Source organism: Mirounga leonina, unplaced genomic scaffold (genome assembly GCF_011800145.1).
Source record: "Mirounga leonina isolate KUSES-001 unplaced genomic scaffold, KU_Mleo_1.0 Mir_125, whole genome shotgun sequence".
NCBI lineage: Eukaryota > Metazoa > Chordata > Mammalia > Carnivora > Phocidae > Mirounga > Mirounga leonina.
Window position 1 is genome coordinate 1,184,582 of NW_023270305.1, and position 25,382 is coordinate 1,209,963.

The following is a 25,382-nucleotide window of genomic DNA, read 5'->3' on the forward strand; positions in this document are numbered from 1 at the left end:
GCGGGGAGCGGAGAAGTGGGCGGAGGAGCGGGCCCGGGACTGGGCGGCCCCGGGGCGGCCCTGGGGAAGGGGCGGGCAAGGCGCGGGGCGGGGCGGACGGGCGCGGGGAGGGGTGAGGACCGGACCCGGGCGGGGCGGGGCGGGGCGGGGCGGGGCGCGGAGGTCGGGCGGAGGCGCGGTGCCCAAGTGGGCGGCCCCCGGCGGGGCGGCCCCCGGGCGTGGGCGGGGCGGCCGGGCAAAGGCGGAAGGACTCGGCGCGCCGGGCGGCCCAGCGCAGAGCTGTTTCCTTCCCTCACGCAGCGGCGCCCCCGCCGAGCCCCCAGGTCCCGAGCCGGAGCCCCCAGCCCCGCGGGCGCCATGCGGGAGCAGCTGCTGTTGTTCTGCAACTGGAGCACGCTGGGCGTGTGCGCCGCGCTCAAGCTGCCGCAGATCTTCGCGGTGCTGGCGGCGCGCAGCGCGCGGGGCATCAGCCTCCCGAGTTTACTTCTGGAGCTGGCGGGGTAAGGCCGGGGCGGCTGCCCTCTCCCCACCGTCTCTGCGGCCTGGAGGGGCCGGGAGCCCTGGAGCGCCGCGGCTCTAACTGAGTAGACCCGGAGAGCGGAGCCGAAAGCACCCGGCCTCTGGGGAGGCACTTCCCGTGGCCGCTCACCTCCCCTGATTAGTTGCGGCTCACCGCGCGGACGGCGCACGCCCATTTTACAGATGCGGAAACCGACACCCGGCGAAACCATCACCCCGCCGGCAGCCACAGCCCGACTGAGCGGCTTTGAGCGAGCCATTTGCACCTGGAGGCTCTGTCATACAGATCCTCCCCCCTCCATCACCCCTTTTCTCGGGTCTCGGTTTCCTCGCGTGTAAAATGAGGGGTTGAACTATAAATTCTAAGGATCCTCTGGCTTTTAAGAGTTACACGTGGGGGGAGGGGGATTCAGAGAACGGGGAGCTCTTTGGAGGGAGAAAAGGAGGACTTGAATCCGGCCACAGCCGGCCAGAGAGGAGCCAGGGCCGCCCCGAGAGCTCTCATCCGTCAGAAATCCGGAGTGGATGCCCTGACTCCGTATTTAAGGATATAAACGCGAAAAGCAGAGTTGTAAAACTCCGTTGGGAAGATTCGAATTGGTGGGAAAGTAGGCACATGAAACCCGGCAGTCTAGCGGCGCGCCCGTGGCAAGGCCGGGGCCTCCCCACCTCGCTCCTCGCCGGTCCGCGGCCCCGCATTATCACCCCGCGACGGTGCGGGCCGGTCCTCGGGGGAAGCACGCCCTGGACTGGCAGCCGGCTGGTTGACCCCGGGGGTCCGGTGTTGGAAAAAAGCCAGGGGCCAGGGAGGGAGAAAGAGACCTCGGGGGGTGGGAGAGATGGGGGTCCTGCCCCGGGTGCGCCCATCGGGAAGAGGCTTCGTCCAGAAAGAATCGGCCACTGGCGGGTGGGTGAACGACCCCACAGCGCTGGGCCCCCCCGGCTGGCTAGCGTCGGTTTCTCGTAGGTCCCTGCGCCGGGGAAGGTGAGCCGAAGACGGCCCGATGCCTCTCGAAGTGGGGTCGGGAGCCTGCCCACACCCTGCAACGTCGGCAGGCGCTGCCCGCAGCGGCGGGCTATCGCTTTGTCTAACCGCGCCCGTCGGCAAAACCGGCCCCCGGGCGGTGCGGTGCGGCTCACGTGGGCGGGAGAGCTGGAGGCGGCGTGGGAGGAGGCGGGTGTGCGGGGCCTGCGGGGACCGCGGCGCAGGTCGAGGCGCGGGTGGCGGGCTTCGTGGACGGCCGGGCCCGGCGCCCGGACGCTGTAAATGGCCGTGGCTGTGTCCAGGCCCAGCCGGCTGCTACCCTCTCCTTCAAGCCCAGCGGGAGGTGATCGGCGGCCCCCTCCGCTGGATTCCTCGGTTTCATCTCCACCTCAGGCCACGCTTCATCTTAGTGGTACCATTTCCAGAGCCGGGTCTGTGTGCTGACTGTGCTTTAAAGGCATTATCGTAGCCAGTCCCCAGGACGCCCGAGGGAGTAAGCACTGTTTTAATCCCTAGACAGTAGGAACCTGAGGCCGAGAAGGTGAGGCACCATGCCCAAGTTCACGGGCAGCAGCAGGGTCCAAGGGTTCGCCCGTCCTGGCTCTCTCCATTCTGATGCCGACCCTCCCCGCTCGCCACACTCACTGGGTTTTGCTGCTTTCTAGACTCATTCGCCATATTGTGGGTGGAGGAGTTGGCAGCACCCTGCCCTCTTCTTCCTTTCCTTCCGCAGCCTTCGCTGGTGGGGGCCAGCTAGGACTGGGCCCTGGGGGCAGTGCCTGCCTGCCGGCCTGCTAGCGGGAAACATAGCCGCCGGATTTCCAGCAGAAAGAACCCCCCCTAGGCATCACCATCATAGGGACCCTTTAGCTCCTGGGAAGTAGAAGCCTAACAGCCTCTTGGAGGACGTGTGCCCTCCTTGGATCCTGATCTTAGCAAATTAATTCTAAAAACCCATTTTTGAAAAAATTGGGCCAACGGGGACATAAGCCATATCTTAATGATACCAGAAAATGACTTGTGATGTGGGTTGGTGTGAAGTGGCAAGAAAACGCCTGCATTTTAGAAATGCCTCCTGAAGCCTGCAGGGGGGAAATCACACGCGCACTTCAGCAAAGAAAAAGAGGGTGGGATGTAGGTGAACATAGCAAAGTATTATTTGTTGAAGATGGTGCTTAGGGACTGCTGTTACCCGCGTTTCACAGGTGCAGAAGCCAGGGCGGGAGAGGTTAGGAACCTGATGCTGGGGATTGGGAGCCCAGCAGCCTCGCTCCAGAGTCTCAGTTCTTAACCCGCACTGGACGGGAGGGCTCTGCCTTTAGCAAGGGGCCCGACTGCGGGGCAGAAGCAGGGGTGACCCTGCTTCCTCTCCCCAGGCCCAGCAGGCTGACTTCTAGGCTATTGGATGCACTGGCCTCTGGGTAAGATTGCTCTGGAAAAGTCTGCAGTCCAAATATGGTTCCGCTCCTGACTCCTGAGTTCCTGCCTCTGTGGGTACATGTGTAGTTTTTGTTCAAACCTCTAGCTTATTCGTTGAGGAAGGAAATTCAAGTCACTCCATGGAACAGACCAGGAATTTCAACAGATTTGTGGGGCTGGGGGCAGACACCATTTGGTTTGATTTTGTCATGAGCATTCTAAAGTATTACTTTTTAATTAAAAATAGGGGCGCTTGGGTGGCTCAGTCGTTAAGCGTCTGCCTTCAGCTCGGGTCATGATCCCGGCGTCCTGGGATCGAGCCCCACATCAAGCCCCGCTTCGGGCTCCCTGCTCAGCGGGAAGCCTGCTGCTCCCTCTCCCACTCCCCCTGCTTGTGTTCCCTCTTGCTGTGTCTCTCTCTGTTAATTAAATAAATAAAATCTTAAAAAAATATATTAAAAATAAAGGAAGGACCCTGACTGCCCCCAGGCCACAGGAGTGACAGGTGGTTGACCTTGAATGCTTGGGTCGCGCAGAGCGAGAGCGTTGCAGCCTGGCAGCGGGGCCTCCCTGGGAGCGCCACAGCCTGGGTGGGGGTGGTGGGAAGCACCCCATCGGTGTCGGGAAATTCAGGCTCTGGTCTTTGTCTTTTCCCTGAGTTGTCATAGGACCTTGGCTTCTTGGGCCTTAGTTTCGCCAGGTGGTCTGTAAAATGTGGAGGGCAGTGTGGATGACCCCAGACAGCGACCTCAGCTGTGACACCCAGGGGTCTCCCACCTGCCCTGAAGGCTACTGTGCGTATGGGAGGTACGCCCTGCATGAAGTGGGTGCCGCCCATGACCCTACAGATCATCCGTTCAGTGGGGTCCGCTCCAAGCTTGCCGTGCCCGGGCCTGGCTGGCTGCAGAGCTGCTCTGCAGAGGTGGTGGGGTGCAGCTGCACCCCGAGGTCCCCCTCAGAATGGTGCTGCTCTAGAGGCCTGTTCGACAGGAGGGGAAGCCACGCAGCATGGCAGAGGCCCGGAAGAGCACCTGCTTTTCCCCTGAAGTGCGGACGGGACCACCTGCAAAGCCAGCCTGACCCCTGGGAAGGGCTGCTGGCCTTCGTGAAGGGGACAACTAGGGAGCCCCAGGCCTGGGGAGACCACAAGCTCACGGTGATGCTGGCCGCCCACCCCCCATCCTGTGCCCCTGTCCCCTTACCCCCAGCTCAGCCAAGAACTGTTCGCTAGGTTGGAAGCAGGATTGGGGGGGGGGGGACACACGCCAGCCCCCTTCCTAGCTGAGGAAATGAGAGGGGTCACATCGGGATGAGGGAGGGAGGTCTGGTTCACCTGAGGAGACAGCCTGGGTGATGGGGCAGGAGAGTCTGAGGGGACAGCTGGGGGCATTGAGGTTCTTAGGGAACTGACTGGCTGGGGTGTGCGCCAGAAGGACAGGAAGCCCAGGCCTTTTCTCCTGAGAAGGGTCGGGTCTTGGGGTCTTTACCTCCCCTCCCTACATCCTCAGTCTCTCAGAGCTAGAATTTTCTTAAGGAACCAATGGCTGTTCTTCATGCCTCTCCCCCACGGCTCCTCCTTGGCTGGGCGGCACTCTGGAAGGCCACAAGGATCATCCGGGTAGTTGGTTCTCTTCAAAGGTCCTCTCTCCGCTCAGGGCTGCGTCCAAACCGGCCCAGCCCCTCACAAGCTCTGCCTGCCACCGCCTGGGCTGTCTGTCTTGGCCTGTGTGGCCTTCTGAGGGGGCTGCCCCGTGCCAGGCAGCTGCCAGGCAGCTGCCAGGCCAACCCGGGGGCCAGAAGCCCCGTCTCTGCTAATCCTGGTGCACAGCTTGCCCCCTGTGAAAGGGACTTGACAGACCGTGCACATCATGCCCGGCGCCCCGTCAGCCCTGGGCACAGGCCCTGAGCAAAGCTGTGGCCATTCTTACATCACCAGTCCATCCTTTGTGTTCAAAATCTCCCCCCTTGACACTCGTAGGCTCCAACCTCCAGTTCCAGGGTTTTGCGAGCGAACCTGGGCTCCTGGGGGGCTGGCTGGGCCTCCCTGCGGGGCGCTGGGTCAGTCTGAGCTCAGGCGCACCCTCTCTGTCCCCAGTTTCCTGGTGTTTCTCCAGTACCAGTGTTACTATGAGTACCCGCTGCTCACCTACCTGGAGTACCCCATTCTCATTGCACAAGGTAAGGGACCCCTCGACCCCTCCGTCCCCCCACCCTCCACCCTCGGACCCGCTCCTGCCTCACTCCGGGCCTTTGTCTTTCAGATGCCCTCCTCCTGCTGTGTGTCTTCCATTTCAATGGGAACGTGAAAGGGGCAGCACCCTACCTCGCTGTGTATCCTTCCGTCTGCATCCAGGAATCGATGGGACGAGGTGTTACCTGCTCGCAGTGTGTGTTAAGTAGAGTCCTTTACCAGACATATGTTCTTTTTGGTTAAAAAAGATCCCAAATGCAAGACTCCATGTGAGTGAATATACCTCCCCAACCCAGAGAGATTCCAGTGCAGTCCTGCCCCGGGGCCTCCTTTCCGAGGCCAGGGTGCCCACGGCGCGCCCGCGAGCCCAGTGGCTCGTGGACTCAGTCCCTCCCTGGTGGCGTGCCGTGTGATGGAAGCACCCTGCTCAGAGCCCCCTCATCCACGTTTATTCTTCAGGGGAAGGGAGATGTTCCTTCTTCCCTGAAAACATCCCCAAAGTATTTGAAATGATAATAACGGGAATGTCTAACGCACCTGGTCAGCGGGCTGGCTACTGTCTGCCAGCCTGAGAGCGAGGGGTTCTTGAACGTTTGTTCGAAGTGAAAATGATGCCCAAGACGTGAGAAGGGTTATGGTGGGGATCCGGTCATGATGCAGACATGGGCTCACTCACGCAGCATCTTCTGTGAACCAGGGCCCGGCTTTCATTTCAACTCTCTGTAAAAACCCAGTTCCTCCCTTGCTGAGAATAACTAAGCTGCTGTGTGTCCCGACTGGGAGACTCACAGGAGGAGGGGCACAGGACAAGTTCCTGTTTATAACCTCCTCCTGTCAGTCGTGATGGACAGTAGGTCGGGTTGCCATATGAACAGGGACCTTTTTCCTAGCAAAAGTGCATCCCAAATATTGCACGGGACATACTCGTACTCAAAGACTATTTTTGTTGATCTGAAATTCAGGTTTAACTGGGTGCGCTGTATGTTTACTTGCGAAATCAGGCAACCCAACAAAAAGGTCATCTTGAACTCAGGAGTTGCTGCTCCTGGTTTGGAATGAAGAGCATAAAACTGGGTAAAATTCGTGTAAGAAACTGAATTAGAGTGTGTTTTAAAAACAAGATTTCATCTGCCTATATTCCCGCTACCCCTTCTGGTGTTGACCAGGTTGCCCAGAATTAGTTCTCCAGACTTTTCAGCCAGGGCACTGTCGATCCTTTCATTTAAATAATGTTATTAATTGGGGCGCCTGGGTGGCTCAGTCGTTAAGCATCTGCCTTCGGCTCAGGTCATGGTCCCAGGGTCCTGGGATCAAGCCCTGCATCGGGCTCCCTGCTCTGCGGGGAGCCTGCTTCTCCCTCTCCCACTGCCCCCGCTTTGTTCCCTCTCTCGCTGTCTCTCTCTCTGTCAAATAAGTAAAATAAATAAATAAATAAATAAATAAATAAATAAATAAATAGATAGATAGATAAGTAAATAAATAAATAATGTTATTAATTATAATCATAGCAACCTGGTTGGGTCCCTGTGACATGCCACCAGGCATTGAGGAGGTAGATAGGACAAGGAGTGTTAAGTCCATTTTGCAGATAAGCAAACTGAGGTCAAAAGAAAGAATGGGACTTGTCCAAGGTCACAGCTGAGGCTCCCGGCCATTATCTCACGTGTTTGCTTCAGCTTGTCTAGCTGGGCTTTCTGTGCCTGCAGCCTCCTTGAGCTTGGCGGAAATCCGCTGTCATTTCTCCTATCTGTCAGCGTTGCTGACGCCAACTGGATTGACACCAGAGTTGGCCGGGAAGGGGGAAGTCAGTGAAGAGCATTTCACGTGACACCTGCAGAACGCGGCCACCCCATAATGTCGAGCTGCTGGTTCAAGTGCTTAACGTTTGACATGGCGTTGCACGTGTCTGCGCGTTCAGGGCTTAAGTGGGCGCTTAGAATCACTTGGACCCCCAGCAACAGTCCACAGACGCAGGGCGCTGCTGGCAGTTCTCTTCCACAGTCCGCTTCTGCCGTTCCCAGGTCGGCTTAGGTGCGGAGACTCCACGGCCTTGGCGTGAAGGCCCGGGCCCGGGGTGGGGGGCGGCGGGGCCGTCAGTCAAGCTACTGCTGTCTCCCTTAGCGCTGGGTAGATTCGTGGCCTCGTGGTTCGTCCTTCCCCTGCAGAAGTGGATCATAGATCTGGCCATGGTAAGTGGATCGCGCCTTGAGGACGGAGCGTGTGAGGTAGTCTGTCCCTCCAGGCCGCCCGTCCCGCAGAGAACTGCGTAGGTCGAATGTTTAACCTGCAAATTTGTCAGCTGTACCAAAGGAACGAAAGCACAGTCTTGTCCAAATGTTAGAAGACCTTATTCTCCCTGAGATGTTTGGCAACATTTGTTACTTCCTTTTGGGGCTGGGGGTGCATAGAGAACCGGGCTGGGGAGGTACTTTTAACAGTAGTAGATGAAGAACTGGATGTAAGTTAAACAGCTTCTGATCAGCTTGATGATTGCATATTGGCCACAAACTCATTATTTTTCTAAACTTGTCCCCCCACCCCCCCACCCCCGGCAACATTTTCGTCCTCCTTGGAAAAGGGTTAGTTCTGTCCTTTTTTCCTTCCTTGGTGAAGGGCCAAAAATTCCCATCGTGTGAGAATAGGATTCTGAGGGTGGGTCAGGAACCATTTGGCCCCAGATCTTCTCTCCGAAGTCCCACCCAACGGGAGAAGGAGAAGAATTGGTGGTCACCAGTCAGTCAGTGCCTGCCATACCCAGATTAATGAATTGCACCCCCTTCGCCCGCATCTTGTCTGTGATCCTTGCTTGGAAAGCGCACTTGACTCCATGTTACATTTCAACCTTGTGACACCTGGAGAGCAATTAGATAGGGTTGCCATATTGACGACGAAGAATTTTTTAGTATAAGTATGTCCCGAATATTGCACAGGACATAGTCATGCTAAAAATTATTTGTTGTTGATTTGAAATTCAAATTTACCTGGGTGTCCTGGAGTTTTATTTGCTAAATCTGTCCGGGCCTTGGTGATGCTCCCCAAGAGAACTACTTCATGATTCTAGAGATGGCGTTTTCTCCTGGAAGACGGATGGTGGAGTATCCAGCAGACGCTGTTAGAATATCTGTGACATGAGTGACTGGGGCCCTACCTCAGTTCCCACCACCTGGCCCTTGGCGCTCCGTCCTGACCCGACCCCCCCCGCCCCCACCCTCCGGCCCGCGTGGCCCTGTGCCCTGGCCAGCTCTCTGGTGCAGTCTTCCCACCGGGGGTCAGTCCTCGCAGACGTCTGCGCCCAGGGTGACCGCTCTCCCTGCTCCTTCCAGCCATTTCTGCCTGTTCCTCCCTGGCTTTTTTAACCGAGGGACTCCTGATTTGCTCATGTTTTCCCTGCAAACAGAATCTAAGTACTTTCATCAGCACGGCCAGCAAGTTTGCTCAGCTCCAGTACCTGTGGAAGACCCGGGACTCGGGAGCCGTGAGCGCCCTGAGCTGGAGCCTCGCTTCGTACACCTGTGCGAGTAAGAGCAAGATGCCAGGGGAGGGGCGGATTTGGGGGCATCGCGGGCGGCTACCCAGAAGAGTTTATCACCTTGGTGCCCACCTGTCACAGGCCCACAAGCTTTAATCCTTTGCACGTAGCTATTCACGTAGAACCTCCATAGTTACGACTCTGATATCACGCAGACTACTTTCCATTCTCTGCAAGATCCATATTCCAGTTGCTAAAGAAAAAAAAATGTAAAAGCACACCTTTCTCCAAAAATCTGGCCTAATGGGCGCCTGGGTGGCTCAGTCATTAAGCGTCTGCCTTTGGCTCAGGTCAGGATCCCGGGGTCCTGGGATCGAGTCCCACGTCGGGCTCCCTGCTCGGCGGGAAGCCTGCTTCTCCCTCTCCCACTCCCCCTGCTTGTGTTCCTGCTCTTGCTATCTCTCTCTCTGTCAAATAAATAAATAAAATCTTAAAAAAAAAAAATCTGGCCTAATATCAGCCGTCCTCTCTTCTTTGGAAAGCATCAAGAGGTTGATTATGTGGAATTCACTAACTTGTTTTAAATATATGAATCTTTATGATGTAACAGATTACAGAGATGAAAGTCATGCACTGACTTTTGAGAATGAATATAATTTGCCCCCGTGGAGTTTTTCTGGAGCCTTATTGCTTGGTCTCAAGTTCAGAATTTCCACCGTTCATGTGGATTCTTGCAGGAACTACCTAAAATACATATACGCTGTTTTAGGTAGAAAAGTTTTTTAAATTCAGAGCTCTCACATTAATTAGGTTTACTACTTTTAGATATTTGAATTCTACTTCATATTTCTTCTGTGTCCTAAAGGACCGATTTCTCCATTAAGGGTTGATGGAAAGGGGTCTTTGTGTCCCAAGTTATTTAAAATTAAGGCTTCTTGGGTTTTATTTTCAGCTTTAAAATGTTGAAGGGTTATGAAATGTTGAAGTATATGTATGGTTTTTGGAATTGCTAATTAGGTATATTACTTATTAGCACCCTAATTTTACCTTCAGGAATTATCTTGAAATGCTGCTTATTCGATCTTCTTGTAGGAAATCTTCAAAGACCATGTAGTACATTTCCATCTGTTTTGCATGGCAGTCTGTGCTTAATAAGTACTTAAATGCACATTGAATAAATGACACATAACCTGGGGATTATAACTTTATGGGAAGAAACAAACTGGTTTTAAACCTAATTTGTGTGACATGTGAGGGGGAGGGAGAGCTTTGTGCGGGTTGGTTCGGGTTAGGAAAAGCAGGTAGAGCTCTCCAGCTCCCAGCTCACGTCTCCCGTGTGCGTCCACTCACACCCATACTCCAGTTTCCTGTGTTCACGAAGTCAAGTGCTGAACTGGAAAAATGAATTGAACTGAACTGTTCTAGTTAGACCCTGAGGAAAATCATGCCCTTTGCTGGGCCTGTTTCCTTTACTTAGAACATTATCTAGAAAAGAAGGGTGTAGAGTTCAGTCATTTAAAAACATTTTCACTAGTGGGAGCCTTTCTTTAAATGAAATCTTACCAGAAGCCCCCTGTGTAAATGAGATTTTCAAAACTTGCTCTTTGGGGAGGGCGAGCTGTGGGTTGGCACACACGATGGGCTCAGCTTCTCCCTGCCTTCCTTGGGCAGCACTGAATTACCTTCTAGACACCGTGTCTGCTCTTAGGAGCAGCTTCAAAACCACTGGCCTAGGACACATGGCGGGATTTGAGCGGTTTTATAAAATATAGTACTGATTTAGTATTCTGCACTACCAAAATCTTTTTTAACCAAGATCCCAGTAAGCATATATCCTGTATTCAAAAATGGAAAGACGTTAGCTAAATATCAAAATGCCTTGAGAAGCAAGTTGATATTGCTGAATGTTTTCTTTTACAGCAAGAATAATAACAACTTTAATGACCACCAGTGACTTTACAAGTAAGTACCCCCTTTTTTGAATTGTGTGCCCTTTGTGCCTCCTTCATTTGTAAATTGTCTTATGGTTTCACGGATCAGCTTGCTCCACTGTCCAGTGAGAGGCCAGCAAGTTTATTCCTGGACATCAGCCCCACTTACGGGACTAAGCATCTGCATCTTGTAGTTTCTGGGATAGAACATGCAGCACAAAGTAGGAGAGTCCTATCTTTGTGGAGCCTCCGATCTTGCAGTGGATGGAGATGGACAGTGGGATGGAGATGGACAGTGGGATGGAGATGGACATCACGCAACTAACTACTAAAGAATGCTGGGAAGTGTGTTTTGGAAGAGTAGGACAGGATCTAAAGGGGGAATCTGACCAGTTGGAGGGGCCCAGGGCGGTGAATTTGAAGGGTGAGATGGGGAGAAAGGGAAGAGACGGTGATAGGGAGCAGCCCGCGTGCAGGTCACGAGCAGGGGACACATGGCTTAGCCACAGACAGCGAATGGGAGCTGAGTGAGTGTGAGTGTGAGGACGGGGTCTACTGAGCTGACAATCATTTGACCCCCACATCCTTGTTTTTTTTAAAGGGGGAAAAATACTTGGATTGACGTAAAAAGAATTTAGTTAATTCCTTAGGCTGTTTTCCACTCCCACGTTGAGCATATATATTTTCGGGGAAAATGATCAAAACAAATCATGTCACCTATTCTGTGAAGACTAGGAACATGTCCCTGGCACATAGACCCTTTAAGTAAGCGAACTGTTATTTGAGAAATATTGCTACAGAGCAGTGGGTGCATATGCTGGTCCCTTTGCAGAGGCTTATCTTAGGGTCAAACACCTCCCAGGGCTCTGAGAGCTGCATTAAAACTATTCTGGTCAAAGCCTGAACTTGGGTCAGGTGGGGAAAGGGAAAGACGGGTCTCAGTCTTCTCCACAGGATCCGAAGGACTCTCTGTATGGGAAGAAGAGTCAAACTGTAATTAACCAACAAAACAAACCCACATATTTAAAAGTTTGAAAGATTGAGAATGTTCTAGTTGTAATTTGCTTTGTATTTAAAGTGACACTTGTTCTGAAAGTGATCAGTGTATCTGGGAATCCTCTTTTAAAGACAGTTCAGCTGATATCTTATGTGTTTTACAACCACAGAGATACATTAAATCTGATGAATCTTATTTATCAGAAGAGTGTTCATCAGGTCACTTAGGGTAAAGTTTCTCCCCCCAGAAATATTTAGAACCAAAGTTGTTCAAAACCTCTCGTGATGCGGAGTTCCAGGTTTCGTTGGCAGGCTGAGGGGCAGCTAAGTAGGTTTCTGCTTAGAGCAGGAGGGGATTTTGTTTTAGGACGGGAGAACAGTACTTGTTAATACATACTTCTTCTTTCTGATTAATTTCAGTTCTTGTGCGATTTGTGATCATGCTTGCTCTGAACCTGTGGGTAACAGCCACAGTATGTCACTACAGGACGACAGTTGTAAAGGCTGAATGATGGATGCGTTGCTCCAACACACCAAGTGGTTTCCTAATCACCAAAGGGGGAAATAAGCTCACTGCTAAATCAAGGTCTTCTATAAATTTAGTCAACTGTTTCAGAAACTTTGAAGCTGGAGGTATTTTAGACATGAGCCACTTAGACACTTGTTTAGAAACGTTGATTCCCTCCCTCTCCTCGGCCTCAGGAGGTGGGGGCAGGGCTCAGACACCTGCAGGTTGAGCATCATGATGAAGTTCTCTCCAAAGAGCTAACTACATCTGGTTCTCAGCTTTCAGAATCTTGTAAGAAATAAATCCTCTCCATGGCACATTATGAATGGAGTGGGATTTTTCCCAAAGTCAGAAGTGGAACTGCGGTAAATTACTAGGGTTCACTTTCTGGGACTTTAATTTTAACACAGATTTAACAGGCTGGCCTTACTGTATCATAATACAATATAGTACCTCCTTATGCTATAAGGACATCGAGGCAAGCAAAAATTGGCTTGAGTTCATATACCAAAGTTAGTCCTTTAACCTCATATAGTGCCTTTAAGTAATTCCTAAGGAAAGGTACTATTAGCTGCAATCTCTACTTAGGATGAGGCAGTCCCGATGAACTTTCTGATTCAAGCATAATGCTGCCGTTTTTAAAAGGGTCACACCTTTAAAAAAAAACCACAAACACATCTTGTCCATTAATACATACAGTAGAGGGTATTGCTGGGTTCTGCCCAGTTCTTACGGATTTCATTCTCATTGTATCATATTCTAAACATAAGATTATTGGATAGTGCATTTTACTATAAAAGTTTATAAACCTAAAATTTAAAAACTCTTTACCTTTATAATTGAATGGCATTATTCTGTTATATGTAATAAGTCAATAGTGTTTGTTAGAAAATGTTTTAGTTTCCTATGTCAAATAAAACTTTCATATTCTGAACTCTGCCGAGTCTTAAAACTGTCAGTTGCTTTAAGTGATTAGTTTTAAGTTATATAAAATGCTGTTTTAAAAATATAAACTGTGGTTAATGTTTTAGAACTATCGCTTGGAACCAGCAGGAGGAGAAACATCTTTTTGGTATATAAAGATAAAAAATCATTCATTCTGTAGCTTTTAATCATAGTTGTCATTTTTAAAAATTTTTATTATTATTATTTTTTAAAGATTTATTTATTTGAGAGAGAGAGAATGAGAGAGCACGAGAGGGGGGAGGGTCAGAGGGAGAAGCAGACTCCCTGCCGAGCAGGGAGCCTGATGCGGGACTCGATCCAGGGACTCCAGGATCATGACCTGAGCCGAAGGCAGTCACTTAACCAACTGAGCCACCTAGGCACCCTTTTTTTTTTAAAGATTTATTTGAGAGAGAGCGCGCGCAAGCCGGTGGAGGGGTTAGAGGGAGAGAAATCTCCAGCAGATTCTCAGCTGAGCACGGAGTCTGACTCAGGGCTTGACCTCACGACCCTGAGATCATGACGTGAGCCAAAATCAAGTCGGAGGCTCAATCCACTGAGCCACCAGATAACCCTATTTCAAGGTAAGCTGTATGCCCAACATGGGGCTCAAACTCATGATCCCAAGATCGAGTCACATGCTCTACTGAGCCAGCCAGGCCCCCTCATAGTTGTCATTTTTAAAAAAATCCAAGTGATTTTTTTTCATATGCAATTATAATCTAACCATTGGTATAAATACAAATTATGTGATTTTTGAGTCCAACAAATATTTAATTTAAATACACTTTTTAATTAGAACTTTATCATTGCTTAAAGCTTCTCTCTTAAGAACATACCATCTTAGGTGAGGAGTTCCCCATTTTTCCTTTTCAGGAGAAAAGGGAACAAATACTTGAACTATTCCAGATATCCTACACACATTACCATATTTAATCCTACAACAATCCTGTAACAAAACAGTCTCAACTCTACAAAAGATGAGAACACTGAAGCTCAGATGGAATAACCTGTCCCACATCTGACAGCCAGTAAGTATCCTAAATAAGAACCCACGGATTACCAAAGAAATGCCTTCTCGAAAACCATCTCTCAGCACACTGTTCCTGACAAAACAGGCACCCTGCGTCCTTTCCTTATCCTGGACACTCAAATGAGATTGTTAGATTTGCATGTCCCTTAAAATACCTAAATCAAATCAGCGACAGACTCCTTGCTGAAATTCTTTTTTGTATTTCTCTATGGACTAAATGACAGGGTGGAGCATTCACAAGTCTGTAACCTTGCTTATGATTGTTTTGCTATACCCATCATACAAGGAAGGCAAAATTTGGGGGGATAAATTTTAGATGGTTGCAGCATTCCAGGACTATTCACAGGAAGAGTATGAAAATGCTTATGTCTTAATTTCTTTTATTTAATTTTTAATATAAAAAGCAGGCATAAAATACAATTACATTACTACAAAGATGCAACAAAAATTTTTAAAAAATCAGGGGATATGATTTCTGTTCAAAGGGGAGAGCTGATCAAATATTTATGATTATCTAAACCATGCAGTTCATAACTTATTACAATTCCAAACAGAACTCATTATTATGGGGAAGGGAATCGAGGACAGTCCCCCAAGCATAATACCCAGCACTGTCATACAGTGCCTCTTTTCAAAGTGCTTTATGAGTCAACTATGCTTATCTTCACGCCAGACGGAAACTGCAGCCTTCTTCCAGGGGAGGAGACGTGAGTCAGTAGCAGACCGAGAAACTCAGAAGTGACTTGCTCTCATAGAATATTAAACATGTTATTTAAAGCATGTTTCAGGAAGGTAATATAGTGTCTAAGCTTCTCTATTTTACCACGAGAATCCTGTAAGAATAGATTAACAACAGCAGCAAAACTTCTTAAACTGTGGTTTGGCAACCCATAGTACTTCTTTTTGAGGATCTACAGATAAACTGATACAAAAGACATCCTTCAGAGCCAGATTTGTGACTCTAGCCTACGTTAGTTTTAAAAACACTAACCTTATTTTAGATTTCTTGGTATCCTTTAGTTAGCTAAAGGCATTTAAAAATTTCAGATTTTTTTTTTTAAATCTTGCTTCTAGATAGCATATTTTAATACTTTTCAAAAATTCACTACACATTAATTTTTAACAGTAATACCGGCACTAGTTCTCCTTCTACTTCTGTCTCGCTATCCCCACTAAACAAAAGTAAAAAATCCAACTAAGAAAATCCCAGTATTCACTACTTCTTAGTTCTTAATAGGAGGTATTTATGGCTCTAGGAGAAATCAGGTGTGAAGAAATAAGCAACTTTTGGTCTTTTATCTGGGAACCTTTGGAACCTCAAGAAAAAGAGAAGCTGGCACAAGATCAGGTTGTTAAACCAAGTCAATATTATATTTAATGAGTGTTGGGAAGAGAACATTTTGGATGGGTGTATGTATTCATGTATGCACATGAACCCAGCAACAGGGTAAAAAGCAAATTCTTACCCAAGGTCAGAATTTTTATTAAGCGCATTTCCATTAGCTGGAGAAACCACCTTATAAACCCTTACGTTAAACCATATAATGTGAAGAATCTCCATGGGAGAGATTTTGTTCACCCCCTAGAATACCTTTTTTTCCCCAAAAAAACCTCACATTAATTTTCCTTGTAGAGTTGCATCACACCATGATTCTCCGTATTCTCTAATATATACAGCATTCAAAATTTAACTTTTGCCATTTTTACTCAAATATTTCAATTACTCATGTGTAAACTTCAAATTATTTCACCTTAATAAAGTTTATTAAAAATATATATATATATACTCTCCAATTCAGAATAATATGATAGAACCTCCCATAGTGTAACAAAATCTTCATATAAAATATTAATTCAGTCTCCTTTTAACAAGTCTAATGAATGGAAATATTTATTCTATATAAATTTTATATATCTTTCATTTTAAAATCTTACTTAAAAAAAAAAAAAAAAAAAGGCTGTGCCCTCAAACCAGAACTGCAGAATATCCCTGTGAGGGAAATGGCATGCATCTCTGGTCTTAGCACAGATAGCATGGAAGAGTGCAGGCGGGATAATGAAAGAACAACAAGATTCAGTTTTAGTACATCAGTAGGCCAAAGGCCACTCTTCAGTTTCCACAACAGTATCTGTATTTTGGGGGTCTAAGTCTTTAAACATTTCTACACTGACCCCAGAGGGAATCAATGAAAAATGTTACTTCCTTCATCAAAATATTAGATGATGTATTTCAATATCACACCAAACCCTGTGTATGTGTATGTATATAAAGAGACTGATAAAAGACTGTATAATTTTTTTAAACTTGATGCTTATCATTAATGCATACTGTAGCAGTATAAAACACATTTTTCTGGGATAATGAGAAAACTAGCAGAAATGGTCCTGCATAACCTATAACTTTAACATAATTTTAAAAATAAAAATCAGGAGCCTCTGAGGCTACTTCTTCCCAGTTACCAGTTTTCTTAGCCCAATCCTGAAATATTGCCATATACAGTTATGTGTTTGAGGGATCACATTTAAATATTTAAAATATATCTACAGTATGTCTTAGTTTTCTTTATATTTGAGATAATCTTAGAATCTTGAGTGTGAAAATGTAAAAATAGTCACAAATGTCTCTACCAGAAATAAAAACACATCTAGGGTAGCCAGCAAATTCAAAGCAAAGCAAACATTTCATAGTCACACGCCAATACTGAGGTCTGTAAGAAGAGTGGGATGAATAATAGATCTACATAAAAGATATATTAGTTCCAATAGTATCCATTGTTTCTATCACCAATACTTAAAAAAAAAATTCTGTTATACAATCAAAATAGGCTGACATTGATAAGTATTACATGTAAAAATAGTGCACTATTTTTCTTTTGCAAAGCGAATTTGCATCCTAAGAGCTGGTAAACACTTTTTTCAAAATACAGAAAAGGATGAGACTTTAAAAAAAATTAAATTAAGGCATTCACATGGGAAAAGTTGCCTATCATGAAGCATTAGGAAATTGATATAATTAACGTCAAACTTCCTGTTACAGTAACCGCTTAAACATGAACATGCAGCTTCCATGGGGTATACACAAATGAGTGATATAAACTCCAACATTATGGCTTTATACAAGTGCATAGTTGCAAATGCAGTAAGTTATGATATCTGATTAATGTGTATAAAAAAATAAAATGGGGCATCTGAAGAACCCTCTTGCAGTATTACAGTACTATATATATATAGTGTGTGTGTGTGCATATAGAGAGAGAGAGACACACACACATACATATGCACACACACAGTCTCATGGTCACTTCTTAAAGATGCAGCCTCTATCACTGTAGTGGAATCCATTCCCAGGCTCTTCTGGTAAATGTGCTGGTGAAATCTCTCTGTTGATGCTGAAAGATGACTTCTTTAACTCTTGTCAGTCCTTTTGTGCAATGTAGTGTGAGTGACTGCCAAGAGAGCTTTATGGAGCACGCTTCGAAGAGCTGCAGATGCTGTTCTTACTCTATCGACCAACGTTGTTGGTTCAACTGGCTGCTCCAAAGGAGCCCAGAAAATCTCCAAGATTTATGATTTATATTGCAGGAATAAAGGGAAATATGTATATGTATGCGTGTGTTTGAGTATCAGTCTCTCAGGAAAATACAGCTTTTTAAGAAATTTTGGGCCATCATATTTCAGTCTTGTTTTAACTGGAAGAATATGATCACCTTGAATAATGACTGCATTCATAGAAGGCAGCTAGCTGGGAAAAAAGGGAAAACAAAGTTAGTTGATACAGTAAAATAATTTAAAAGATTGTTAAATTCTTTGAAAAAGCATTCCATTTATATAATTAAACTTGTAGTCTTCCAACTCCTACACTTTTAACACCTAAATCATGCATAAAACGTATTTATTACTACATTACTTTTCTTATTTTTAGGTACATGCAATTACATTCTTACATATTTCTGTATTTTCTACAGACATGACACACAAGTTTTAATACGGTTAACTGGCTATTAGAGTTAGATAATACATCACTGAGTGACTCAAGTGAATGTAAGTCTGACTTGGAGATTAACCGCTAGCTGCCTCATGTAGCTGAAAAGAACAGAAGGCTTATGGACCAGGTTCTACTTGACTGTTTGACTCTTAGTCACATTTTTTAAATCTATAAAATGGGAACAAACACGTTGTAGTAGTAAATATATGTAAAAAGTACTCTGTATATCTTGGTTATAAATACCTCCCAATAATATATGATTTAAGTCTATTTTTGCAATATGCTTACTTAGGTTAAGACACACATTACTTCTTTTAAATCCATTCTGTATAAAAGGTTTGACCATGAGGTTCAATTTTCACTCAAATTTCCTTGAGCCACGGTTAACCAAACTATGTGTTCTACAAGCACAAGAACTTTCACAGCACATCAATAAGCATTCTTCAGCAAGAGGAACATTAACTTTTCACAGGAAGCAAACATCTCACAGCATGACAAAGAAAAGCGAAATCAGAAACAGTATTTCACAGCACTTACTAGACTTACGAACTATTTACGGCTTCCATTCTTGCACGTTAGAAAGAAGGAAGGAGAGGGGGATGGAGGGAGGAAGGAATCCCATGCTATGTTCACAAACTAATACAGTTGTAGGAACGTGAAAACATTGTAAATTTTACTTCTCTGAATATGGCTTCTTTGGAATGAACAAAAAGTACCAGAATTAGCTTCTTTTGTTATTTGTACATGTTTCATTCCTAAGATAAAAAATTGTAATTCCAACTGTATTGAAAATATATAGCCAATAAAGATTCTGAACATAGCATTTCACTTTTATAACTTGACATGGAAATTTCAGTTAAAACTTTTCTGAAAACTACTTTTCAAATACATACTGTTAAAACTTAATAAACTTTCAAAACTAGTCAAAAACAATGAAAACCCAAGTGCAAATCACATGCGCTACTTGGAAATACTAACTCATTTTTCATTTTTTGATTTACCCCATTTATTTCTTCAGAAATCAAAAACATCGTCATCATCATCACCACCATCAACATCATCAAATGACCAATCCCAGTCTTTAAATGCCAAATCAAGCAATCTGCAATAGGAGGTTTGCAAATTCACATTCTAGCACTCTTTAGAAATGGCAACTTAATATGATAATAATCTAGAAATCACACTTTGTGCTGTGAAGATTTTAACTCTCCCTTCATCAATAACAACACAGTCAAAATTAAGATGGTAGCACACAGGGAGATCTTCTTTCTCTTTATATGTAAGTGCATATAACATTAGCCCGGTCTGATTTCTAGAATACCAGAGACCTGAAGACAGGTAATACACTTAGGGATAAGATTCGAGCTTTTCCCCACTGGGCTCAAATGAAGATGTAACCATCTTGATGCCCAGTTTGATTTGTATGAAAGCTCAACATTTGTCAACACTCCCTTCAAAAAAGGACCCAGATTGTCAGCTCACATTTTTCTAGAACAGTACCACAAGTCCCAGTTTAAAGAGACAGTAATACTAAGAATGCAGCTTTCTCAATTCTATCTGGACACAATATGCTCAATGGGTCACCAACAGTAATGCTCTCTATGAAAAGCCATGATTAAGAGAAAAACCACAGGTATATAAGCAACTTATCTTGGCTGAATAAACTGGACTTAGAACAGGGTTATATGTGGTCTTTTCTTTCCAATCCAATCCAATCATCTAATATTGCTATCATCTTTATTTTTAAAAATAGGTGTAACTTTCATTGTTTTAACTGTGAGGTTCATGAATCAACTTATGCCAAGAACTCATTTAGTCCCCAAAATCTCATTTGTGACCTCAACTTTAAAGTTGGTTCTTGGGGCACCTGGGTGGCTCAGTCGGTTAAGCGTCTGCCTTCGGCTCAGTGCATGACCCTGGAGTTCTGGGAGTGAGCTCTGCGTCGGGCTCCCTCGTCATCGGGAGTCTGCTTCTCCCTCTCTCTCTGCCCCTCCCCCTGCTCCTTCTCTCCCTCTCTCTCAAATAAATCTTTAAAAAAATAAAGCTACTTTTTAAACTTGAATTTATATGGTTACTCAATGCTATTTATAATGCATATTTGCAGGTGTTATACCAAGAGATACTGATATAACTGGACTGAAGGGGGAGTGGGGTGCAAGTATCTGCATTTTTTAAAAAAGATTTTTATTTATTTGAGAGAGAGAGCACAGGCAGGGGGAGAGGCAGAGGGAGAGGGAGAAGCAGGCTCCCTGCATCAGTAGCCCGATGCAGAGCTTGATCCCAGGACCCTGGGATCATGACCTGAGCCGAAGGCAGACACTTAACTGACTGAGCCACCCTGGTGCCCTGAGTATCTGCATTTTTAAATAAAAAATCTGAAGTGAATTCTAATGCATCTGGTTGACTTTGGTAATCACTGACAGAGTATGTTGATAGATGGTTACCTTAATTGAAAGGAAATAAACCAACTCAAATTACTCTATTTCAAAATGTGCTAAATGTAGAATATATCACATTTTTCTAGGCTTACACAGACAGTAACTTATAGCTAAGGTACTGCTTGGGAGATGGAGATCAGTGGGCTGTCCTGGGTGTTCAAGCCCCAATTTTGAAAAATCTGCATTTCATACCCTCCAAAACCTTTGAAGTGTGTGTGAAGTGCACACCCGTGTCACAGTTTTCAAATTTTTAAAAGTTTGGTCACTAGGCTGTTAGCACAATGCCTGGCGAGACTTCCCTTAAAGCCCCCTCAGCCCCTGCCAGTCAGCCATCTAATTCTTGACATTTCAACATGAGAAACTTTCTCTAATTTGGTTTCTTCCCTCCATTTTCACTGTCAGTACCCTAGTGAAGGAGCTCATTAAGTCAACACACACCAGTCTCTTGCTGAAAGACTTCTATCTGAAGAACAAAATAAAAACTCCCACAGCATAGTGTACTGGGTCCTTTTCAATCTGGTTCAACGTTTTCTCTCCAGTGACATCTTCTGCCACTCCCTGTCATTACCGTCTCCCCACTCTAACCCAATACAATGTTACAAACATATAACACGGAAGTAATTTTGACAACTTGGTACCTCTGCACATAACATTTTGCCTACCATTGTCTTTTCCCTTATTTCTTTGTCTGGAAAATTACTGAACCTCCCTTTTTGAAGATCTTTCTTAAGAGATGCCCTCAGGCAGAATTCTCCATGCTTTCCTTTGTTCCCCTGTAACACTCACTCACGCCTCTATTATAAATAACATTTAAAAAAGTACCGTAACTATCTGCTTTTCTAGCTCCTCCATTTAATTGATCAGTGGGTACACACTGCAGGCCTGTGAAACTTACTGCCAAAGACTGCTTTGGAAAGGAGCATTAGAACTTTGAGTTCTGCTAGAAGTACGCTACACTGCCTGTTTCTTCACATGCTGCCAATAGCATGTTTCTTAATCCTTACCAGTTTGGCAGGTTTTACATTTTACTTTTAACTTAATTTTAACTTCTTTGCTTAATAATCAAGTTGATCACTTTTTCATATTTATAGTAATGCCTGTGTGTTCCTCACTGACTTTTATATTGGGAAGAGGCAATCTTCTTTTTCTTAATGACTTATATAAGAACTCTGTATAGAGAGATATAATCCATCTTTCTCATTCACATTGCAAATATATATATGGTGTTTTTAAAATTACAAGGCTTTAATTTTTGGTTACTCAATCATTAACTTTCTTTCTTTGCTTTTACTCTTAGGAAGTTCTTCAATCCAAGATCAGATACATATTCACCTATTTTCTTCTGTGTCATTTAATGGATTTATATTTGACATTTCAAGTTGTATACAGCTTTTTCATTTTTATCCAAATAATCAGTCTGTTAACTTTCTAATATTTATAAATGGAAAAGATTAAAACTAAAATAATGGTAACATGGGGCACCTGGGTGGCTCAGTTGGTTGAGCATCCAACTCTTGATTTCAGCTCAGGTCATGATCTCAGGGTCATGAGATGGAGCCCTGTGTCGGGCTCCGCACTGGGCATGAGGCCTGCTTAAGAGTCTCTCCCTCTGCCCCTCCCCCCCAATAAATAAATAAAATAATGATAACATAAGAGCTCTCCCTCACCCTTAAGTTGTAACTGTGTTGGCAATGCTTTATTTCTTAAAACTGGGTAAATGAGCATTTGTTGCATTTTTGCTTTATACTTTTCTGTGTGGCTTAAATATTGCATTTTAAAGAAGACCTTTAAAAGAAAAATAATTAAAGAGAAATGCCCTCAGCAAAGACCAGCATTCTGTGTCCTACTTTGGAACAAAATAAGGATCGCTCCAAACCATCTTTATCACAAATGAACATTATATTCACAAATTTTCTACTTTTCCAGCATTATTTTTTTTTTAATTCAAAGTTACCAAGAAAACATTCCTCTGGAATAGCATTTCTACACATTATGTTTTATAAGCTGTCAATTAATTCATTTCTACTCGTATCACTGTGAGGCAGTGCAGTATTACAGCTGAGAATGTAGGATCTGGAACTAGACTACCCGGATCTGAACTCATGGCTTTGTTGCTTATTTGGTGTGTGATCTCAGATACACAGAGCTTCTGTGCCTTAGCCTCCATGTCTGTTAAATGGAGACATTAAGAGCTAAATCACAGGGTGGTTATGAGGATAAATAATTCAGTACACTTAAAACTCACAGAAGAGTGCCTGGCATATAATATGCCCTGAAAAATGTTGTCTTCTACAATAGTAACTAACACTTGTTTAACTATCACTTCCCTACAGAAAAAGGGAAGTGCTGCAAAGAGTTAAAAGGAGAATCAGAACCAGGAATGTCACGAAAGCCAAAGGGAAAAAAAATGTAATGGTGTGGTCGTTAACAAACACCGAGGAAAAGTAAAAAAAAAAAAAAATCAGATGATTATTTATAGGTATTATGTTTTAATGCATAATATATATAAATACATTTGATGATTTTGATAAATGTCTAACAAAGCCAAACATTTGTCTTAAGAAAGACACCATGTGAGTTAGTTCAACTAAAGCTAGACTATACAAAGAGCTAGATATTAAATTACTGCTGATATCGACCAGAAATGCTGTTCCTTGGTGGTCCTGGACGATCCTTTCACAGCTCTACTAATTTGTCTACTGGAATGTTATAAATTAGTGGAATGTTAAAGGCCATCAAGTCCAATGCTTGACTCCCCTTCTAGAGCCATGCTGTTCTGTCAGACTATATACACATGATAAATTGAGGAGGGTGCTCTTTCCCAGTGTCACCAAGCAGTCACCTGAATCAGGTACTAACACTGTTGGTGACAGGGCATGCACTATTCTAGAGCAAGCAAAGTCTTCCAATTTTGGAAATCTCTGACTGCCTGATACTTTTCCCTTGCTGAGTTACAAATGTGCCTCTCTGCACTCATCTACAGAGAAGTCCTCTAAATCTTTACTGCTGTTTACCATCTCCCATCCTTCCAAATAATTTCTTCAGAAGGCTAAATATCCTTAGTTCCTTCACTTGCTGCACATGTAACACTTTTAAATGATCCATTACTCCCTCTGTTATTCTATTCTGTATATCCTCCAATTTGTGTATACTACTCTTAAAATGTGACACCCAAAATGAAATGCAAACTTTAGGGTGATTCATGTGAGACAGACACAGATCCAATTTTATGAATTAATGAAGCAATGGAGTCACAGATGTTAAAGACAATGGAAATAATGCTGCAGATACATAATAAAATACAAAACTGCATCTTAAATGTGCCCATCTTTATGCTTAAAATTTCAGAGTATATTAGACAAAAAGTGTTCACAAAAATACCCTATACATCTTAGAGTCAGTTTTGATATTAGTTTTATGTACATGCATAGTTGTGAGAGAAAGAAATCCCTATTACTTACTGTTGCTATGTAAAATGTATTAAAAAATCAATGAAGAATGATTCGAAGGGCAGGGCCAGAACTAAAACAAAACAAAAAGCAACAAAAATAAAAAGTAAATGTGCCTCCAAAAAACCAAAATGCTAAAGTGGGGAAGAAGGGGATGACAAAGTATTTATAAGTTAGTGAACATGAAAATTGTTATGTAACTGAAACCATGCCTCACTTAGTCTGAAATCCGCTTCCATAAACGAATTCTATGTGTTATCACAAGTAGTGAAATCATTAATTTATCAAATAGTACCAGAGAGTAAAATGTATTAAAGGAGTGGAGTTCTTACAGTCCTGAATCTGAAATTATTTGCCCTTCTAAAGTCTCAATCAAAAAGAAAGATAATAATACCTCTCTATTCTACTCCACAGGAATATTCTCAAGATCAAATGATAGAATATGCAGAAAGCTGAATGAGAGAACATATTATGGAAGCACTTTGGAAGCTGTGAAGCACTAGAGAGTGTAAGCTATTACAATAGCATAGCATCTATGCACTAATAGTTCTACAATACTAATAACAGAAATTTAATTTTTAGATGTTTTGCATATGGCACATGGAAAAACCTTCAGTGTCTTTGAACTCTTTGAATTTCTTCAGCTTAATTACTATCATATAATCACTAATTTTATAGTATTTAGTTTTCTCATACCTCACAGAAAAATTCAACATTTTCACTGCTGAAACACCAATTCTACCTTTGTCATTCTAAATTATTTCCTTGAGATAATAGTTTCAAGAAAAGTTTCATATAAGATGTTTGTGGTTTAGAATGAAAAGATTTCTGATAATACAACCAATGCACATCATTATTCATATACTGAAGGTCCTGTGTTAGGGCACAAAAAGGATACCTGAAATTAGATACCTGATCTTATATATTTTATCCTTTAGCTAACTAACCAAATCTTCATGGTCATTTCAATGAATAGCAATATTTACAAATGCCATAGCTAGTAAGCCAAGAAATGGTTATTCTGAACCAAGAATGAAATGATTATTGTAGCCATATGAAAATAGTTCCATCAAAATGTTTTGTGCATTCATCATTATCTGGGAATTTATTCCCTAGTCCCAACTCCGCCTCAAATACAAGGAATGCTCACTTTACCCATTAGTTAATATTTGCATTTTTAAGATTGATCTATTGCTCTTTAAATCAGAAACAAGTCATTATTCTAAACTTATAGATGTGAATTAAGAAGATTTCGGTCCTGCTTCCCAAGTCATCTAACATAAAAGAGGCTTAAGATGTTTGAAATACTAAACATAATGTGTGCACCTGACACAGGTCTGTGTGTACATTGTCTACTAAATCATATTTTAAATTAGTCAGTGTGCTTATAAAATCTTAAAATACTATGATTATATACATAAACATGACAAAAATGAGCCCTTTATATATTTTTGGTTGAATTTAATATATGTGTGTGATCTAGTAAACAAATTTGCACTACATTCAACTAAATC

The 25,382-nt window shown here is 44.2% G+C and overlaps 2 protein-coding genes across 11 annotated transcripts in view; one reads left to right on the top strand and one right to left on the bottom strand.

Annotated features, from left to right (window-relative positions):
• Positions 1-251: 251 nt before the first annotated feature.
• SLC66A3 (solute carrier family 66 member 3) lies at positions 252-25,271 on the top strand. Of its 2 annotated transcripts, none has more exons than XM_035000602.1 (7): positions 252-500; positions 5,019-5,101; positions 5,185-5,254; positions 7,246-7,303; positions 8,512-8,632; positions 10,504-10,545; positions 24,283-25,271. In XM_035000602.1, the coding sequence occupies exons 1-7, from the start codon at positions 358-360 to the stop codon at positions 24,369-24,371; spliced, it is 606 nt and encodes a 201-aa protein (XP_034856493.1). In that variant the 5' UTR covers positions 252-357; the 3' UTR covers positions 24,372-25,271. The 2 variants fall into 2 exon arrangements, with proteins under 2 accessions (XP_034856493.1, XP_034856490.1); XM_035000599.1 differs by lacking the exon at positions 24,283-25,271 and adding an exon at positions 11,931-12,970.
• ROCK2 (Rho associated coiled-coil containing protein kinase 2) overlaps positions 14,367-25,382 on the bottom strand; it is a 144,205-nt gene continuing 133,189 nt past the window's right edge. For 4 of the 9 annotated variants that reach the window (XM_035000591.1, XM_035000590.1, XM_035000596.1 and 1 more), the window contains one exon: positions 18,986-19,083. In XM_035000591.1, the coding sequence (XP_034856482.1) occupies positions 18,996-19,083 (88 nt within the window). In that variant the 3' untranslated portion in view covers positions 18,986-18,995. Of the gene's footprint in view, positions 17,739-18,265; positions 18,737-18,985; positions 19,084-23,880; positions 23,942-25,382 lie in introns of those variants that run through there. The other 5 variants (XM_035000592.1, XM_035000593.1, XM_035000594.1 and 2 more) reach the window with 5 other exon arrangements.